Raw genomic sequence first — 22,852 nt, forward strand, 5'->3', positions numbered from 1 at the left:
GAGGACATGTCCAGGCGTGTATGACATGGTCTTATCCCTCCCAGCCCTTGTCCAATTATGGATTAATCTGAACACATCAAACGTGGCCCTGCTTGCACCTCATGCGATCATTTCAGCGATACTGCTCCGTCAACAACTAATTGCCTTGGCTGCAATTTCCTTCGCAAGAGGCCAAATCCAAGAGGAAAGATCCATACGTAGGGTTTATTTACATATGCAAATAAACAAGACTAGTGAGAAAAGCAGCATGAGGAAAGGGATGTGTGTGGTGTTTGGGGCTGGATGGGAAGGTGGTTCAATTCTGGATATTATTATCTGATTTCTGTAAGTGGTTCCGTATATGCGGCTAACATTAGCTCAGGATGAACTCTGCGCTGCTCCATTAGTCTTTCCCAGATTATGCTACACTTCTCAGTCCCGTTTACTTAACATGCTGGATCCGGCCTCCACGATTTGCACTAATCAACTGATAAGGCGAAAGCCCTTTCACCAATCCCTGGAGGGTGAAAACTGAACTCCTAATGGTCATTAGTAGTAATTATGTTCCCTAACAGACACATCCAACCCAGCCCCTCTCACTCGTAAGTAGTTAGTTCCCATCGCCTTCCATCCACCCGCTGTAGGTCCAGATTGCACTCCCGCACACAGGATGTGCCCTTATCACCGAGCACTGCTGCCACTCACAAATATGATAAAATAAAAGTCAGCATTCCATTATAAAGAGCGGCTATATAATATAATGAGGGGAGCAGTAAAATAATGTGACTGAAATTCTCTCGCTCTCTGCTTTCCTAGCCCGATTCTTTCAGATCAAACCTCAGTGACCTATTCCCCAGAGTGTGACCTACAGAGTGTGATCTGTATTGACAAGGACAAAACTACTGGCAAGGGATCCCAAAAAAATTCAATAACATGTGTACAGGCCCTTCCAACAGCCTTAGCATCAATTGTGTAATCTCCTTTTCCTCCTTGTCATTTTGCCATCATATTCACCTGATAGGCTTATTACGGATTCAAGCCTAGGCAAGGACAGATAGAGTGATGCTGCAGTCGTGTCACATAATGACACAAAGGGCAAGAGAAAAACATAATTCAATGCAAACACAAATGATTCTAAACAAAAATGCCTCTCTTTCATTCATCTAACAAAAGAGTTTTACATTCCGCTAAGAAATATTTCACATTTTATGTAGGGAAATAAATGAATAAAACTTTTCTTGGTAAAAACTGAAAATGTCTGAAAACAAGCCTGGACATTCAGGGCTACTTTAGTTCTTCATAACGCATGAACAAGGCATACAAATTCATAAATTCCTGTTCCTGTGTGAATGCAAAATGTCTATTGTGTTACTGCTCTTGTACAGCATCCTTGAGCTCGGGAAAATGCTATATAAACGAAACATTATTATTATTATTATTATTATCATTATTATTATTATAAATGACATTAATGTATCTCATGCATTAATATCACGTATGTTAAGTTCTTATACACTTTTGGATGGATTCAAGAGGTACATTAATATATTTTCTGTTTTCAAAAGTTTATACCTCTGGATTAATTGGAGCTTGTGCCCACAGGAAGTCAGACACCATAAATACATTTTAATAGAGGCTTAGATACAAATATCATGCAGATCATTTGTATTAATCCACAATAAAACAATTACAGTATTTATTTAATTTTATTTTTTTAACTAAAACGTTTGAGGTCAGTAAGATTCTTTAATGTTATATATATATATATATATATATATATATATATATATATATATATATATATATATATATATATATATATATATATATATATATATTAGTGCTGTCAATCGATTAAAAAAAAATTAACTAATTAATCGCACAATTTTTTTAAAATTAATCGCGATTAATCGCGATTAATCGCAATTAAAAGACTGAAACTTTTTGGATATGTAAATGTAAAATGTAAATAATTAATGTAAACTCAAGACAAAGAAACTATTTAAATTCAAAATATGATTGTTTATTGGAATTTTTGTTTAACTTGTAACACAGATTTTCTCATGTAAACAACATACCTGCAATAAACCATCAATATCCTCCAAATTTACTGTTGGCTTGAAAGCCATATTTATTACAGAAATAAAAACACAGGCATGTAAGTACCATTTGAATTTCAAAACAATCAATGCCAATAAAAAACAAAAATGATTTCCATGTTGAATTCTAAGTGGACTGCAAAAAAATTCCAAAGTATAGTCATTGCCAGTGCTTTAAGTGGGCCAGTAAGCACAGGTACTCAGTACAGCCACTTCCAAATATAGCTCTTGAGCGTACCGCCACCTCTCCGTGCGCCCAGAACGTGCTTTTAGCGTACCGGTACGCTCATTTGGACATCTGTTTTAATAGAGGTTTTAATCTTTTACCTGCACTGCCGATTTTCAGAGCGCCCTTCACAATGCAAGCTTCCTAATTCATCCCACCCAGAGCAGAAACTACATTACCCATTCACCCTTAAGTTACACAAGTGAATAGCGCATGTGTCGCTTTTCCCACTGTTAAGTGTCAACAACTCAACGTGGCCGGAGAAGGTGTGTGAAACTCGTTGTGAGTTATACTAAAGCAAAATCTTGAGTATTTATTGTCTGATAAACATTAAAAACTGTCTGCGGAGGTTGAGTCGTCCTGCAGCCCCCGCTGGCTGCTCATTGGCTGCAGCATCTTTTTTCTAAGTTCTAAAAAAATACCGTAGACGGCAAGGCACAAATTTAGATATTCATTTATCGAATTAATCTATAGCCTATGCACAAAGACAATATGATCTTTTTGTCCCCTTTTTGTTTTAAAGCTTGATGAAGAGAGAGAGCGCAAGTTGCTGCAGCTGAGGAGGACAGTGATGCACGCGCACAGGAGTGATTGACAGTTCGCGGCACTGTGTACAAAAATACTCCGCTACACAATTATTTCGTTATTTTCCTTTAAGCTTATTAACGTTAGCGGTACAGAAAGGTCTGATTTACGCACTGTTACAGTCATTTTTTTTTTTTTTTTTTTTTTAAACAATGACATTTGAGTTCATGATTTTAATGTTGCTGTTTCTTGTGGCAGACTAAATGAAGATTAATGTTTCTTGTGGCAGACTGAAGAGTAATCCGGCAGAGTTTTATACTGAAACTTTCCGTCTAAAAGTCCTTCCTTGGTCTTATCCATATTTCTTTGCACGTTGAACACACATAGGCCACAACTGGAAATAAAAAAACTGCAACCGCGTTAATTGCGTTATTTTTTTTTAACGCGTTAAATATTTAAAATTAATCGAATGCGTTAACGCGCTAATTTTGACAGCACTAATATATATATATATATATATATATATATATATATATATATATATATATATATATATATATATATATATATATATATATATATATATATATACACAGTGGGGATCGAAAGTTTGGGCACCCCTTGCAGAATCTGTGAAAATATGAGTAATTTTCAAAAAATAAGAGAGATCATACTAAATAAATGTTATATTTTATTTAGTACTGTCCTGAGTAAGATATTGTACATAAAAGATATTAACATTTAGTTCACAAGACAAAAAAAAATGCTGAAATTATTAAAATAACCCCACTCAAAAGTTTGGGAACCCTTGGTTCTTAATACTGTGTGCTGTTACCTGATGATTCTCGACTGTCTTTCTGTTTTGTGATGGTTGTGCATGAGTCCCTTGTTTGTTCTGAAGAGTTAAACTGAGCAGCGTTCTTCAGACAAATCTTTAAGGTCCTGCAGATTCTTCAGTTTTCCAGCATCTTTGCATATTTGAACCCTTTCAAGCAGTGACTTTATGATTTTGAGATGCATCTTTTCAGACTGAGGACATTTGAGGGACTCAAACACAACTATTTAAAAATATTCAAACATTCACTGATGCTCCAGAAGGAAACAAGATGCATTAAGAGCTGGGGGTGAAAACTTTTGGAATTTGAAAATCAAGGTAAATAGTACTTAATTTGTGTACCGGGAAACATACAAGTATCTTCTGTTGCTTACGAAGGGCAGAACTAAATAGAAAAAAAAATTATATTTCAACAAAATAAGACCAATTTGGCCATCTTCAACGTGTTCAAAAGTTTTCACCTATATATATATATATATATATATATATATATATATATATATATAGAGAGAGAGAGAGAGAGAGAGAGAGAGAGAGAGAGAGAGACACACAGACACACACAAATATGTGTATATGCATGGCAAGTGAATGTGACCAAATGTCTGCTCTTACTAAAACATTTTTTTGTACTAACTAATCTATGTGATTGAATTTAAATAATGTGTTCTTAGCTTTATTACAAATATTCAGATGTCAGGGGGGGTGTCAGCGAGCATCTGATTAATTTCAGGTCATGAACAAGAGAGGCAGGGGGAGTAAGTTTTCTTGGCCCTGTAGCGGTGTAGCTGACGAGACAGCCCATTGTCAGGAAACTAATAAAGAGGCCGCGTGTGCAGGAGCATAGTAATTATCAAACCCGCGATATCAGCACTGTATTTATGAAAACACTACGCGTTAACAAAAGAAAAAGGGCATGTGCATGGGCGGCCTGTCTCTGAGATAGATTTCTGGCAGCAGATGCGGCACATGTCCACTACCGAGTGATAAGCAAAACTTGCATTACCATTTCACTGCAGTCTGGAGGAAACACAACAACACACTGACACCGGGATGCCTTCTTGAACTGAAGAAACATGCCCTGGAACGTTTCTAAAAGTATCTTGGAGACACAGACAAATGGGCTTAAACATGGCAATGTGAGATTGCATCGATCCGCAGGAGTGCAATTGGCTAGCCTGGTCATCCCCTTTGACTAAGTGTGTTTCGTACCGGGATTCTTGAAAATATTGAGCCATAAAGCTAGGCGAGTATGAGAAAAACCACCTGACATGTTTTCAGCTTCCTCCACGTGGATAAAAATACACAGCGGCAGTACGACAGTGACCTTGCATTTGTAATGTGCGCACCTGTAATGTTTGGCATGACATCACGGATCTGTTATTGGCCAAGAATTTCCGGTGCACCGTCTGTCTCTGCTTATGTGTTCATGTTCCTGTGTGATTGCACGTCAGGCTTTACGTATGTGTTTGTTTTTGCCTGAGAGCGTGCTATAATAAAAAAGAAATGCTGTCAATGTTCACTCTGAACAGATATGAATTTCCTGTAGCAAGGACACACAACAGATATCCAATATCATTTTGAAAATGCCGATAGCTCTCTAGCACTTTGAGGAAATCATACACCATCTGGAGAAATAACACAATGTGTCTCAACACCCTGTGTGTGTGTGTGTGTTCTTGCAGAAAACCGTTTTTGTTACATGTTGCAACCAATCAATCTGGCAGCTCAATATTAAATGTGATTCTTAGAAAGCATTAAATAATAGTTATTATAAATACAGTACTAATGATTTAGACATCTCTCTTTTTTGACAAAGTAATAAAGGAGGTGAGAGAGAGAGAGAGCATTTCCTTAATTTTCTTTATTTCCTTTCCTTTTCACACCATCATACATGTCCACTCCATCAGCACAATCTAATACACTTTAAGACACAAACCAATATGTGTGGAGTTAATTTTCCCACTCATTCCCACTCTTTTTCCTTCATCTTTGTACCATGCAGGTGTAAGCATATATATACACACACACACACAAAGACACAGGCATCTGGCCCAGTACAGAGAAGGTCATCATTCTTTGAGTGTAATTCCAGGGGCCGGCCTATACAGACCTGATAGCCATTAAGGATTCATGATTCATCTGGATCTCATATTATAACGGCTTGAATTTTTCATGCAACCCCTCAATGCCAAGAAGAGGAAAGGAGGAATTGAAATGAGATGAAATGTTGTCTGCAAACCCACCCGGCGCATTAGCATGTTAAAACATTGTACTATTACAACAGGGCCTGTGACGGGATTTGCTTCATTTTGTTAGATATAATCAGCTTTTTTAGGATATCTGGACAAGAATGGATCGTGTTTGGACATTGTCGAGATGAAGATGTGAGAAAAGTCATTTGCAACTGATATGTGTGTGAGCGAGTGTGTGTATATGTGTATAATGGCATACAGACTGATTCTATGCAGCGTTATGACACTATTTTATGGTCAAATTTGCCCAGAATTTACATCAGTGGTTCTCAGCCTTTTTGACTTCAAGGTCCCAAATTAAGCACCACAATATATGAGCCCCTAGACCTAGTTGTATTTATTTTTTTGAACTTTGCCGTTTTCAGTTTTTAAGGATGCTCATAATTTTTGTAAAAAAAAAGAAAAAACTAAAAAAAAACTAAAATAAGTTTCTAATAATTAAGTTGATAAATAACAACACAAAAATAGTTACATTTCAGGCATTTTAATGGCTGAATATTTTACAGGGTGATCTCTCTTTTTAACCTATGTATAGGACCCCTATAAATTATTATTAATAAGGACCCCTAAATATAGTATTTATTATTTGTGTATATATATATATATATATATATATATATATATATATATATATATATATATATATATATATATATATATATATATATATATATATATATATATATATATATATATAAATGTTCAAAATGTTAATCTTATAAAATATTTTAGAGCTTGGTAGACAGAGTGAAATATGTATTAATTTAAAATATTTGAAATAATTCACTGTAATAAAATAAATCATATATTTCAAAGTTACATATTATTTAAAATAGTCTACAAGAAAACACTTCAGTTCTTCTTTTTATTAAATTTAATAAAAAATATATATATTTCGATATGTTACTTGCTGATTTCTCATTTCCTTATTAAATGTTTATATAAATAAAATGACAATTATTTCTACACTAAATGTTTCTACACTAAGTTTTATTTATTTTATTAGCATTTCTGCAATAGATCTTTGCACTGTTTAAAGTTATCTTGGAAGGCTTGCTGAGGCCTCCAAGTGGGTCCCGACCCCCGGTTGAGATGCATTGATCTACATATACAACCCGCATCAAAGAAGGCAAATATACTGTTCGTGTAGACTTTATAATGCTGCATAAAGATGGGCTAAATGTATTTGCACAGAATCACAATGGCATGAAACAATGCATCATGCTTGAATGCTGATTATTGATTCACGTGTACAAGAGTGTCACACAAGGCTTGGCTTTCTCTCTCTCGGAGTTATTCTTTTTTTTTATTCTTACTCTCTCAAGCTGCATTATTAAACAAAAACAGCTCATTTGCAATAAAGGTCAGTGCCACACTTCGCTGGCTCTCAGACAATCTCGCAGGTGTGTCACTGAGACAACCGGGGCAATCGATTCTCCATGGCTACTTTTTGTTCTTCTCAAAATGGCTGCCAAGCAGCAACAGATACCAACAACAGGAGGTTCCACAATGCTAGAAAGCACCGGAAGCGAGGGTTTACTTCCTCATTTTGTTGTTATTCTGGAGCTCAGGCATAAGGCAGCAGTGAATGGTGGCTGATCTTAAAAATCTCAAAATAGGCCTTTCCTCCCACCAGCTCTCATTGTCTACACCTCGCCTGCCCACGTTTGCTCCCAGTTAACCACGCCGCCAACTACACATCAAAAAGCACAATAGCGACATCCATTCTCGACAAGATTACTCTATCCTCCCAGTTTGGCTCCTGGGCTTTCATGGGTTGAGGGAGCCTGGGATAAGCCCTTCTGCCTGCAGTTCCCCTGACGCAGGGTGCCGTCTGCAGAAGAGAACTGCTTAGCCCTGCCAAGCATCCACTGACTCACTGGATGATGACTTAGCAGCCCACAATGACTATACCAGTGAGCAATTAGAAGGTTTAAATAATTATAATCAAGTGTTTAAGTAATCAGGATTGAATAATTGCAATCCAAAATGATGGAGAAATTAGCCTAGCTGCCAGAGCTTAAACTAAACCACGTGCTCTTGCATCAAGTCTCTCAGCAAGTGAGCAAATTTGGCTTTCTTATGGTCAGTTACAATTCACCAGAACTGGAGGGAGAGAAAAAGAGAGAAGAAGAACAAAATTATTACTGAACTAAAGCAGAGCTGTAACCAGTGTTCTTTATATATATATATATATATATATATATATATATATATATATATATATATATATTATATAGGATTTTTTTTTTTTCAATCAATGAAAAAGGCTCTTAAAATGTAATCACTATTTCGTCAAGTGCTACTTATTAATTATAGTCCATTCATTTCTGACAGGAACTGAATATAATTTAAGTAGATGAAAATAACATTTTGGCAGACAATGATGGGCTGTAACAGGTCAAGCTTGACTTTTTTATATTCAAACATTTTTTATATTAAAATATGTATAAAACACACAAAAGATATGTATATCTTTGAATGTTATTGTACTTTTTCAGTGAAGACTTTTTAGGAAGGTATAATCTAATGCAATAGCACATCCATTACATTAGTTATATTGTGATTGGTACTTAACTCAAATTCACCTATACATTTGCGCCATTCGGTCTTAAAGTAAGTTCCAGTTGCATTCTGTTTCATTCAGCTCATTCCGACAAATATTTAATTAAAAACATCACTATGCCTCTTTATTATCAAAAATGAGATTTCAACAAACACATTTGTTGGCAGTTTCACTGACAAGATTAAGTCTACTATGCAGTGTATCAAGTACAGGCATTCAAAATGCTCATTCCAGCAACAACCTCTCAAGGTAAGCAGAGAAAGAAATGAATAAGAACAAACTAAATAAATAATGGCTCTTGATACCTTCAGTCACAGTTTGTATAGCGAGTTGACTACAGTATACACGGTGTGATTCAGAGGCTCTCGTAGCACTAAGTGAAAGGGCCATATAACACGCTTTAGCAGTGAAAGATCGAGCCCAGGCGACACAGTAAAGGTTAACTGCTTAATTCCAGTGATTAGTCCACGCAGAGTTCAAGGCTCTCTGCCAAAAGCCTTCATTTAGCAGCTACATGCACCACCTCCACAAGCTCTCCAATGGCCAAAACCCAGAAACTGCTGGCAAACAAAGGTAACATCAGGTATGTGACGTGCCTAGGTTTATCTCTACCATTCTGTTCAAGGCCAGACCATGATCGGTTTCTTCTGTTAATAAGGCCGTAATACTTGACCTAAACAGTTTCGTTCAAACCTGAGTATGCTCAAATTTGATCAAACAGCAGAAATGAGATAGAATACACCAAAGCCTCTGAAGTTACAGTCAAGGCTCAAAAGGCATGTGACTATCTGGCCCACCGAGAAAGATGGTTATAAAAGCTTTGTCGATGTATGGATTTTCTTCCTCGCCTGTAAGAAGCAAGGTGGGCAGCCTTTGTACAGATGATATCTTTTCATTTAACGAACAGAGATGAGTAGAAAAGATGACTGGATATTCAGTACTGTGCTGCCATTACCTGACAGCGTGAATGAAATTGTCTTTGTGTACAGTTGGTTGCGTCTGACTTTTTTTCCGCCAGCGTAATCGTTCTCTTCCTCACTGACTTGACTCCTACCTCATCCACGCCACATGAAAGCGTTTATACAACGTTCATTGTGGATTCCCACAAAGTTCTGAGGAGAACCAATGAGGACCGCATGCAGATTTCTCATCCCGAGCAACAGTGTCACTTCGGCAGAGGATTCAGAGTGCAGGGACAAAGTGTGCCTGTGTTTGTTTATGTTCTTGTTACCACCAAGGGATGTGGGATTTACACCTCAAACAACTCTCGCCCGCGACCAGACCCTATAAGTCACCACAAAGGTGCACTGCTGTTGTCACACCTCTGCCACACTGGCTCATTACGCCTGCTGTTGTATATCATGTCTTGTCCTGTGTGTGTGTGTGTGTGTGTGAAAGGAATGAGTGGAGAGATGCTGCGAAGGGTGTGAAGATGTGACGATCGGAGAGAGGAATAAAATGCCAGCAGTTATTTATTTAAATGCTGGGCTGTATACATATTTAATGATTCAAGCACACCTGGTGAAAGGCAGATGGAGCCGTGCTTTTGTCTGTAATTGCGGTAGTACCGTGACCCTGCTGTTGTAATGGAAATATGCTTGGCTCAAGAAATGCTCTTATGTCAAGTTAAGACTCTTTTCACACATGTAACATTCACACGCACACATAGGCAGACCTTGTTCATGGGAACAAAGACAACAACACGGAGCTATAGACATGCTGTCCGGCTGGTCCGCGAGGTGTTAATGTGATCCCACAGCTCAGCTGGACACTGTGCAGGGTCCTGGTGTTTTATTACAGCACTGTGCAGAGAGAGAGAGAGAGAACGAGACAGACAGAGAGACAACAGATTGTGCTCACCTAGCAATGATATAATGGCTTTAAAGGCCTGCAAGACCCACAGCTTCTGGGTGAAATACACTGAATAAGAGACATGAAATAAAAAGAGAGCAACAAAGGATGCTGAATTTAATGGTGACACAACGAGAACAAGTGGGGCACTGATTCGTGCCAGAGGATACTTTTTGGATACTTACTGATTATCTTGCAGTGCTAAAGGACCACCTCCACTTCGTGATAACTCATTTTGATATCAGTAAAAAACTTAAGTTGGATCTATTTGATAGTAATATACAGTATAGAGAGAGAAAGTGAGACGTTATTTCTGGGTCCAATACATAGCTGGTTTTTGTGCACTTCAGCAAGTCATTGACATATTGACATCTTCTCACAATGCACTTAGGGCTTTACGATTACTCCAGGGCACCCATAGATCTACAATGATTTCCAAGTGCTGCTTAAGTTAAGATGCTTTTGGGAAACAGACCGTAATATTAAGATCAGTCATACAATCGTTTTTACAAACTTCTTAGGCTTACAAAGCTTTTGGGAAACTCAGCCCTGGTCACATTTGTATTTGCAGGTATTTGTATGCAATATTCAAAACACAAATTTGTACATTGGATATAGACTGAAATCTACAATATGGACATTTTAGCAACATTTAAAAGCTCTAAAGTAATAAGATAACTTATTGTATTTACACTACCATCCAAAAGGTTTGGGGCATTTATTTATTTATTTATTTATTTTGTTTTTTTTTTTGAAAATTCAGCTTCGCCATCACTGGAATAAATCAAATTTTAAAATATATTAAAAATATAAAACAGTTACATTCATTTTAAATGATTATTATATTTCATAATATTATTTTAAATGTGTTTTAATCAAATAAATCCAGCATTGGTGACCAAAAAACATAAAAAAAAAAAAAAATGAAATAAAAAAATGATCCGTAGATAAATGTACAGTGACAACAAATCATAATATACTATTACCAAATTGTTATACTTTATGTAGATTTAAGAATGTTACATTACTTATAACATTCGTGCTTCTCAGAAGTGCAAACTTCATACTTCATACATAAAATGCTAACATAAAATGCAATTTTGCATGCTGTCAGTGTTAATTATTACAATTAAGTGTATATGCAAACACAGCTACGATTACTAATGAGATCATATTGTCATTTGCTGCTCTGTCTTTGCCAGCTCTAACCATAAAAAAGTTCAAAGTTCAAATAAGACAACAGTTAACACATCTCTCTTTCTGCATCACCAGTGACACAGTACCAATCACAGGTCAGATCAGGAGCTGCAGATGGATGCAGTGGCCAGTGGTGATCATCAGCATCTCATTACTTGGGTTACTGATAAGTCCACTAATATCCTTGTTAGTGCCCACTCGCTGGCCCTTCAATCACACGCAACTGCTCGATATCCATTAGAACCTGCACTGCCTCCCTCCTAACCTGAGCAGATGCAGATTAATGCACAGGACCGTCTCAGATCAGAGTGTGCGTTGGCAGGGGTAAACCGTGAGGGGATCAGAAGGTGGACCTTTGATCTGCTAAAAATCCCCTCGTCAGATAGCAGCAAGGAATGAAGCTGCATGACGCACCATAAGTGTGTGATGGAATTAAAGGGCATAATCTTACGTCACAGCAGTACCCTAGACACATGCATTGTAATCTTGCTATGTATGTAATTACTTGAAAAATAAATTGCAATAAAAATTAAAACCTGCAAGTACAAACACTTCACATTCTTAAACGGATAGTTCACCCAAAAATGGAAACATTATTATAATTTACTCATCCTCATGTGGTTTCATACAGCTTGACATCATGAAATGACATGAGGGTGATTAAATGATGTGAAGATTTTCTCGTTTTCACAATTTATTATTATTATTATTATTATTTTTATTATTATTATTATTTTTTTTTATTTTTTTTTGTGGGGCGGTGTGGGGGTGAAATATCCTTTTAGTAAAAAATAAAAATAAAAAAATGTGAAAGTTAGTCAGACCTTTTACTAAACATAAAGCAGCTCATTGTTCCCAAGGACCAACAACTGAGGAAGAAAAGCTATCTATAGCACACGCATATAATCACACACACAAATTATACAAAAAATAATAAGATAAATAAATAATGCTGTGGTATTGTTTGCAAATGACTGTGCAGAAAACACTCAAATGGAGTATACTGAAAATGACTAGAGATTCATGAGGTTAATCTCAATTTGCATATTCATTTATTATTATTATTAGTTGTTCTTGTTGTTACTGATTTTTGCATGTTCACAATGAAAACTCCAAAAAGAAAAAGTGAACTTCAAATATACAGCTGATGCATTTAATCACTCACCCCCCCCCCCCCCCCAAAAAAAAAAAAGAAAGAAAATGAATAAAAAAAATAAAATACAAAATAACCTTTAAAAATTCATACACTAGACAGTAAAGTACATTGAATTATATAAGTGCGTAGCAAATTATTTGGGAAAAACTCATCTCAAACTACATTATAAAACAAACCAGAATATAGATTTACTTTAAATTGCCAAACACAAAGCTCTCAAAGTTTCAAACAAGCAAATCAAATCCAGAGATTATTTCATCTTCAAAAGCACTAGCTGTATTTGTACATATGTGTTCCCAGAGGAACTGATTAAAAGCACGCACCTCTGTGACCTGAATCTTACAAGTTATGTAAAATCACCCAATCAGTTTCGAATTTACTAGATTGATAAAGTGCTTTCCAAATTTTTATTCAACACGTATCAGACGGTTAATGCACGGTCTGTGGGCGGTTTGTAGGCAAGCAGTCTGGTATGCAGGTTTAGTAACCTGAAAGTGAGAAGCTGTAGGATTTTTCAGAGCAACAGAAACATGCAGCAAAACAGCTGAGAGTTTGAGCTATAACTCTCCAGAGTGGATCAGTGGGAGGAATATAGATAATTCATGAGGTGTCAAGAAGGTTGAACAGGGCAAGTACTTCTCTGTGGTCTTATTCGCACTACTCAGTACAGACCATGACCAGGAGCGACTGAACAACAAAAATGTTTATTGTGTGCAAATATTACCATAGTAGTAATATACAAGGTTGGGATTGTTATGATCAACCCTAGCTTCGTCCAGAAATCCTCTGAAACAATCATCATGGTATTGTCTTCCACAGATATACTCTCCTAGAAAAAGAAAGGAGGTTTTGCTACACCATCGTCTGAAAGCAAAATGCTTCCTCAGTAGAATGGTTGGGACAGTTTCAGTGGATTTCCAGCAATGTGTCATGGAAGCCAAAAAAAAAAACAAAGTGGCAGTTAACAGCAAATCCCATCACAGGCAGCACAGAGAACATGAATCGATTGTCCGTTTCAGGGATTCACTGCTTCTTACATTCAAACTGTCACAATATTTTTCTTTTCCCCTTAGTTATAGGGCACCCTTCCAAATGCCACTTAAGTGTTTTTAGACACCAGCATTTCTACGACATCCCTCGACTGTAAAACAGGGTATTTTATTCCGGAATTGGAGCAGTGTAGCTTTAACGCCCGACTGACGTTAGATTTATATCCCTTCTCAGCTCCAGTCATTGTGCTCAGTGAAACTAATCCACTCTGGCTTTCATTACAAAATGACAGAGCGCTACTAATTAATATTTGATAGCAAAGTTATTCATATTTAATATTGTAATGTCATTAATAATAACATAATGAATATTTCAAGGTTAAGTTGTAGGCTCGAATTTAATGAAGCGTCAGAGAATAATACTGAGCTCACACGCTTATTTACATGGATGCATTATTGCTTAATTTGTGCTGAATGAAAAAATGAGAGATAATGATATGGGTTTAAACCCAAAATGGAGTCATGCCTTTATGTAGGCCAGATCTGTACTGGTAAATGTCCCTTTAATTTCCTCCCCTCCCCTTAAACAAATAGCTTCCAAAAGCATAGAATGAGCAGTTATTTTGGCTTTAATGCTGAAATCAGCTTCACAGTACACTGGACATCAGCATAAAGGGGACATGCATCAAATCAACTGGTGTTTGCTTGAGCAAAACACAATTTCTTGATATAGCAAAAAAAAAAAAAAAAAAAATTCCATAATCATTCGCAGCCTGGCTGATGGCTTTCCAGCTCATACACGCTATCTATCAAGTGTTGGCACGCCCCCTGTAAGGCAAACAAATGTTCACAGACACGTATCCATTTTCTTTTGTGAATAAATAATCAATGACGTTCTCTTGTATTCAAACTGACATCCCCAGTGATCTTGTTCTTAAGCTCGGATTGCTAAATATGAATATGAAATAACGTATTATCAATGCTCTTTTTGCCACAAACACACATAATCCCATCAGAGATAAGAGCACATTATGGTAAGAAAAGGCATCACACAGCAGTGCTATTAATTTGTGCAGAGTACATCTGCACTCCAAAGAAAAGAATGGTGTCCATTGTGATTAGGCTTCACAACAGGCTCCAGCCTAAAGAAGGGGAACAAAGCCATGTGCAAGATAGAATCTAACTGACATATGTTATAATAAAATAATGTTTTAAGTAAACACGCCTAAATTGCTCTTTGTCGGGCAAAGACTTCAATGTGTTCTTTTCTGCCCCCTCACTGTTATGAGTGTTATATAAAGGTATCATGCATTTGAGTCGAATGCAACTAGTACTTAGTGAGAAATCTCATGTGCAATCTACATATTTGGGATATAAGCCAGTAATGGATTTAGAGTTCAGTGATGAAGACATACGGTGTGGTTATTTTGGTGGCAAGTCCGAACACTTCTCATGGATAAATCATTTATCTGTGGTAAAAGCTAATGGATGCAAAACTAGCAAACATATTTGTGAGAATGTATCATACTGTAGGAGAGACAGGGGTGCAGTGCACACACACACACACACACACACACACACACACACTCACACAAATAATTGCAGACTTTTTAATTTATTTTAGAAATGTAAAAAAATCGTACTGACACAAACTAGTATCACATATGTCTACGCTTACTAACTAGAGTAAGAAGTGTGACAGCTAGCCCTATACTCCCCTATAACTCCACTTCCACCTAAAACAAGCTCAGTCATGTTAAAGGAGCACAAGCTGTGCCGTGTTTGACGCACCTTTCAGAACCAGGTGACGGTGAGCTGCACTGCCAACTCAGTGAGTCAGACCACTGAGACCACCGAGACCACAAAACCACGCGAAACAGTGAGACGCCTGCTGTCATGTACCATCGCTAACTTTTCTTCTCCCTTCCTCGGTGGCTCTCTCTCTCTCTGCTGTCTCTCTTAGCCCTGCCATGCCCACTTCTACACGTATGCTAATCGTCTCCTCCGACTGGCAGCTGGTGCTCAAGGGGAGTACGGGCACTGACAAGACAGGAGCCGGGTGTATAATTAAACATCAGACCGGCACGTAATAAAAGCTAAAGGATGAAATGAGTGTAATCTTGGCCTGAGGTTCCTCGATAATCAGCCCACAACCACATGCCTGGCAGAGATGGCAGGAAAAGAAAAAAAAAAAAAAAACATGCTGATTTGAATGACCCATTTGAATCACACACCTCCCACTCTTTATTTGATTCATTTTTTTAATTAGAGAGACAGAGTGAGGGAGGACTGCAGATCTTGGTGATGGAGTGAGACGCTGAAAAAGAGAGGGTGAGAGGGAGAGAGGGAGAGGAGCGGTGTTCAATCTCTTCCAACAGCATGGCTTCCTATCTTGCTGCAACATGGAACTTATCTGAGCTCTGCAAGCCATGCTCATGAGCACTTACTGTAACCCTGTGGTTTGTTAAGGGGGAAAAAAACAGCAGAAAATTGAAAGCCAATCAATGCTAGCCCACCAAGGAAGCCGAGTACAATCCGTACGCCATATGTCCACCCATTCACCTCCACTCTCCACGCATTGTCCTCCTACAGACAATCATTCTGCTCCCCGGCAGAAATACTTCATGACGTTAAATAAAGCAATACACATTAGAGAGGAGCAGAATGGCACATCACAAGTCTGAGCACTCCCAGCTGTCTCCATCATGCACAGAGAGCCCTGTAGCATTGTGAATGTGTCAGCCTGAAAGCGTCATACTCATTTGCCCTTCTACCTTGGAGATCATCACGGGGAGCCCATTTGTTGTGTTTGTTTATGCATTTCTGCTGATCAAAAGCTAAGGCAGAATCCAACAAAGGCTGTTTAATTGCAGCTTTTGAAAAATTGATGCAGTTCTTAAGGACTTTGTTGTGTCACGCAGATATTGGGAAAACACAGGTGTAAAGGCCGCATGAGAGCACATGTTTTATTCACGTGCCCGAGAGACGGAAGGAGGCAAGCAGCAGCAGTGGGGAATTCAAGTGAGAGGCCATAATTAGCGAAGACCCTGCCAAATTTTGGACACACAAAAGATGGTATTTTCCACCTAACTGATGGTGAGGATAGCGTTCAGTCAGTGCAGTGTTGTTAAAGTGAAAAAAACGTTCTGTAAATTGTCGTAAAAATATATATATATTTGCATAATTTAAAAAGTATTGATATAAATATTTATAAATTACATGTGTGGGTTTATATAATATACGTATCGGTAAAATGACCCTCATAAAACAAGTTGTTTATAAAAGGTTGTAATATGCTATCGATACAAAATGTGCAAGGAACTTTTACCTTGTAAAAAAAAAAAAAAAAAAAAAAAAAACAGCGTGAGGAACGAGCAGATATTGTTGGCGACTGGACAAACATAGTGCCAGGTTGGGCTCCTGAGGTTCACGCTTGCAGTGATCTGTGAACAAGCTGCATTGGCCTGCTCATACTATAGTCCTCTTAGGACGCAGAGCTCTCTGCACAGGTCCGGTGCCAGGTCACTCTCCTATCCTGTAATTATCTCCATATCACCTCACCTCTCTACATAAACGCATATGCATGGGGCAAACTGCGCACTACACCTGTAAAATTAATTTTGAGTTTCTCTTCATTCTGTTTTCGTTGCAGAACTTTCCCACAGCCTGTGAAATAAAACACCATGTATAAATTAGCATCCAGAGCTGTATTTTTCCTCGGCCTAATTGAACTGTTAAAGATGGAAACTGTGCGAGAGTCAGCGATGCCAACCTTGCCCTCTTCTTCACGGCAATTATTGCTCCTTCACAAAATGTCAAACGAAAAAGGCATTGAGGCAGCAGAATTAATGTTTCCACATGATAAGTAAGCTTAATATTCAGCCGACAATTAGACTACTCACCCTGCCAACCAGAATTGGATCGGGTCCAGAGAACTCCTCCAACACAAACATTTGATTCCAAACCCATCCTCTCTTGGCACGACTGAGGATTCTTTGTCCTTCGCTTGGCCGGTTTCGCGGGATCATGGCTGATGCCGTTTGTAAACTTTGTGACTGATTGTTTAACGGAGCCATGGAAGAGTACGGCACACAAGTAATCCATACTAGCAGGAGAGAAGTCCATAGATCTCGCTGCATCTCCTCTCCACGTTTTAGCATCTTTGTAACTTTTTGTCTTTGCTTTGTTTTTGCTTTCCCTCCGAAAATCAGGGGTCGACCAGCTGATGGACAGCTGGATGGTTACTCTTTTGTTCAAAGTATCTCCCAGATTGAGTTCATGTTGCGAAGAGGGTCACGGATGCACTTTGATCTGTGTCCAGAACACAGAGAAGAGAGATGCGCGGAGAGATGCGACATCCATTAGTTGGTTCATCAATGTAAGAGATCTAGAGGGGAGAGACAAATGCAGACTTACTGGAAGTGCATGTAAATAAAACTGACAAGCTTGAGGAGTGAAGTCTCAAGGTCAGCTGGATATGACATCAGAAATCAAGTCAGAGCAAATCTGTCTTCTATAGAAGTATATAGTACAGCAGAGCAAATATGTTTTTACTCTCTAAACTATTGGAAAACATTTAGGAAATATAAAATCAAGCAGATTACAGTTTCAGATTGCAATTATTGTGGTGCCCACATTCCTGGCAAACACCAATATTATTGAGAACCAATATTTAACACCAATAACACACACACAATACAAGTTAAAACATCCTTTAATGAAAAATTTATAAATATATTAAAATACTATATAAACATATTGCCTACAATGAAGACCTACAGCAATTTTGAGGACCGAAGAGTAGATAAAAACACCATATTTTCAACATATAACTGCAGCATAGACTACAAATGCTGTAAACTTGAAAATCACAGAGAAGAGAATAATGAAAAACAGCAGTATCTCCTCATGCTCATGCGCTGATTTCATTTCCCTGAACCAACTGCTTTCAATGTCCTTGACATATTACAATGTTATGGTGTAATTTAGAGTTTGCAGAATGACTATATATATTTATCTAGGATTTTTATATCAGAAAATATAAGCCAGAATTTTATTTTATTTTATTTTATTTTTTTTAAGATTATGTACTTACACAATTTGTTTTGCAATTTGTCCACGCACTTGATTTCAATTCACATACCAGCAGCATTTTTTTCTCTCTCTATATCTGTTTGACCATGCAACAATCAAATGCAATATTTCTCTAAACCAGATTATTTAGCTGAATAGTTTAAAGCATCATCCTCCGGAGAACTATGTTATGTATTATTTCATACATTTCAAGCATCAATAGGCAGAAGAAATGTGGCTTAAGATAAATTCTGACTCTCTATCTTTGAATGCAATACATTATTTATTATTATTATTATGTATTTTTTTTAGTTGTGCATAAAATTAATTCAATTGCACTGCAGACTAGTAAGCAAGACACACACTGGAAACATTCACAGCTTAGTCTTCCTTCCACAGTGTAACTTCAGTGAGCAGTAAACGCCACTCTTAACACCATATACAGACTCGGCGAGCAGAGGCGATGCTTGAATTACTGGCGAATTTCAGCACCAGCATAAGTGGACAGCTCCTAGCCAAAAAAGTCGTCTACTACGCTCGCTTTCTGGCTCTTTAGAACAAACAAGAACTGCAGAATTTCGAGACTTAAAAGCAGAAAAGGATACTCTAGAGAAGCAGTACAGAGCACTGCATAAAACACACGGCACAGCTAGTTGACTAAGTTGATTAACCAAGACGTTCCCAGACCACGTTCTGGCGTAAAGTGAACACAAATTCGATGCACGACATTCCTGAACAATATGCAAAACAAATAATGGACAATGCGTATTTACGGTTTGGTCTGCAGTCTGTCAATCTGTCTCGCTGTCGGATCAATCACTGTAGCGCAAACAGCATCAAACGGAAAATCCAGTATTTCAGTCGAGCAAAAAGGCACGCGCCTCCCGCCAAACCATATATCTGTGCTTGTTAATGAGTCTTTAGTACTTACTGTATCTCATCCGGAATTCCATTCCATGTCATTCACAGAAGATAACAAAAATATCAGAGAAGGGGGAAAAATACGTGACTTGTTTCGCAATACTGCAGGCACTTGTCTTTCTGTCAATTTTCTGTCAACTGAAAATGAACAAGAACAAAATAAGAAAATAAGTTGACAGACGCGGTTGGGAACAATTACTATCCGTACAGTTTAGTGGCTTGGCGTTGACAGGGTGTCGGAGAGCTCCGGCAAGCCCGCTCGCTGAGTGGAGGAGTGTGGAGAGATGGACGAGAGGTGTTTGGTGGGAAGAGCCTCCCCTCTGCCGCGCTCATTGGGCTGATAAAGAGGCAGGTCCTCAACCTTGGCAATGAATGCACGCGCCCTATACTGGGAATACTGAACTTTTATGTCAGTGCGGTGGTGTTTTTTACCTTCGTTTTTTTTTTTTTTTTTTTTTTTTGAACGCATTCTGCTAACAAAGCATCTGTACATGTGCCGCGTCTTGACACTTCTTCGACGGTCCCCTGGCTTCCCGTCTCATTTAGGCTCGTGATTTGAATGCAAAGAGATTTTAGATACATGATCAGGACGCAATTGTGATATGTGGTGCTGTTTAAGCATCTCAGCGGCAGAGTTGCTTTTTCGCCAAGTGTGTCATGTAAATTGGGACACTTTTGCCTTGACATGACTGGGGAAAATGTCCCAATTAACCTCAATTCACCCCATACAATGTACATAATATATATATATATATATATATATATATATATATATATATATATATATATATATATATATATATATATATATATATATAATTAGTTAATGATATATTATGTTCATAATACACAATGTCTTGCTTGATCGAGATACCGCCAGAAAGCACGTGATCGCTGTTGTTATGGTTACCTCAAGCCAGCTCAAAATCGATCATTAATTACCTGCTTTATTGACTTGTAATCGAGCTCTTCTCTAATTTCATTAATGAATCGTTTGAGAATGAATGAATGAATAAATAAATAAATAAATAAATAAATAAATAAATAAATAAACAGCTTGCCACATATGCATATTTGTATAAAAAGAACAAACATATTCTTATCACGATTTCAGTTTTAGACTTTCATTTGAGACTTTGCAAGAGTCATGCGGTGACAAGGGATGACATTTAAAGCGTTCTGGCACAGCTCATATCAGAATGTACCGAAGGCAGGCTATCTCTAAAAGTATATAAATGAGTCGACAGATCTAAAATAAAGTTTAATCATGTTTAAACCCACAACTGTACATCGCGCTGGATACATCACCAACAACAACTTTAGTATCTTCACACGGCTCTGAAATGACGCTGTGATCAGCTCCACTGTTCAGTATCATTTGTAAACATTCAGCCCATTCACTTTTCAGTAAATACTTTTCAGTGAAGAAATGCACTGCAATAAACCCACCTGCTTTTCAGCGTTCATTGGTGCACATGAAATTTATCTTTACACGTTTCTTGTCCACATGCACTGACTACTCTCAAGGTAAAGATACATACGAAGCTCCGGTTCAACTGGCTCCCTCTAGCGGCCACACATCAAGCAGACATCAGGAGTGTTCTGGACTGTGGTCAATCAACCCTCTGGGCTTAAACCTTGCAAATACAGCTGTTTAATAAATTATTAGCCTCACTGCAAGATACTGAGACCTCTGTATTCAAAATAATATCAATACAACATAAATTGTACACCTGTTAGTCACAGAATCCTTCACAGATACAGTAGTTAAACTATTGAGCAAAATATTGATAAACAAATGTAAATGCTAATTTCTGAATATAGGTTGAAGATCAAGTTTGCCAATCAGAACTGTTTTTATCTAGATATCTTAATATTAATCACATTTATTCTAGTATTGCTAAGCTATCCTCATTCATTTTAAGTTTGAAGAGAGCTGCATTGTTACAAATTGCCAGTCTTTTTCAACATTATTCTTGCCCACACGAACAATCAAGTCATGTGACACGGAATTAGAATTATGAATCACAATCCTAACAATGCGATTTATAGCTCTGCTTTTTGTTTACTGATATGTTTAGTTTACTCTTGTGGTTGTCACCTCAGAAAAGGATCATGGATACAAAGCTGCTCACATTTTGCATCCTGCTCAATATCCTCTTTAACTCTATTTCGGTTCTGCTGTGCAGTTTGTCAAGCTGCTCTCCAGTGGTTCTTTCTCTCTGTCATTGATTAATTCCACTGACACAGCCTTTACCGGTGATCAAAATATCAGACGTCTTCTGAAAAAGGCAAAGTAAGTGAAGGGGAAACGGTCTTTACAGCCCAAGCTTCCTCAATCGATCATTGGTTACTACATTGTCAGCGGAATTAATCACAGGCCTGGTGCGCCGTGAACTGCTGGCACCCTTCTCCACACACCTCAGCCCTGTCATTTGCAAATGGCGACAACAGCCTCGGCAAACAAACAGGAAACAAGCCGTGATTTATTCATTTGTCTCTGCATTTACATCAAATCATTTAGAGAGGCAATTACTTGGGGATTTTCCCAGCTGTTTCACATAGATGTGAGGCTATGTCTTAAACAATTGTCTTTCTTATTGAAGACTTGTACCTGCTGTGAATTCCAATCTCTTGTGATTCATAAATCATAGTGTTGGCATGTCTCAATACTACTCTATAGTGTATGCAATCTCATCTCATTTCTTCCAAAATTGCACAATCATGGCCGCACACTGTCCCGCAAGTTTTAGTCCATAAATGTGTAATTCAAACATGCTGGGCTGAAAATCCTTAATCTAATTTAGTGATCCTATTAAACAAAAAGTCCAGTTCTTTTCTTTCTTTTTTTTTTTTCTTGTTTTATTTAAATTAGAACAGGTTTTGTATTTCCTTTTGGATCTGATTCATCAGAGGCATCATTGATCTGAGCGTACGCACCTCGGTTTGTGAGTGAATCGTTTTGGCAATGTTTACTCAAAACCTGAAGTGAATAAGCTTGAATAAATCAATGATAAATCAAAAGTTGTGCTAATTGAAAGAAAACAACTTGATACAAAGATTTAATTTAATATTTGAAGAGTTCAGATGCAAAAGCTTCTAAGTGCCATCTGAAATCCTTTAAATTTAGCAGTTTTATCAGGCTGTTATGTTTAGGTTCAGTAATTTTACTCTAATGTATAG

The 22,852-nt window shown here is 37.6% G+C and overlaps 1 protein-coding gene across 1 annotated transcript in view; it reads right to left on the reverse strand.

Annotated features, from left to right (window-relative positions):
- Positions 1-20,094, reverse strand: part of LOC127962722 (cadherin-8-like) — an 89,619-nt gene extending 69,525 nt beyond the window's left edge. The window contains exons 1-2 of the mRNA XM_052562382.1: positions 19,680-20,094; positions 17,578-18,062 (exon numbers count right to left, since the gene is read on the reverse strand). Of these exons, the coding sequence (XP_052418342.1) occupies positions 17,578-17,835 (258 nt within the window). The 5' untranslated portion in view covers positions 17,836-18,062; positions 19,680-20,094. The remainder of the gene's footprint in view (positions 1-17,577; positions 18,063-19,679) is intronic.
- Between the last annotated feature and the right edge of the window lie 2,758 nt (positions 20,095-22,852).

The sequence above is a fragment of the Carassius gibelio genome, chromosome B7 (genome assembly GCF_023724105.1).
Source record: "Carassius gibelio isolate Cgi1373 ecotype wild population from Czech Republic chromosome B7, carGib1.2-hapl.c, whole genome shotgun sequence".
In the NCBI taxonomy this organism is placed as follows: domain Eukaryota; kingdom Metazoa; phylum Chordata; class Actinopteri; order Cypriniformes; family Cyprinidae; genus Carassius; species Carassius gibelio.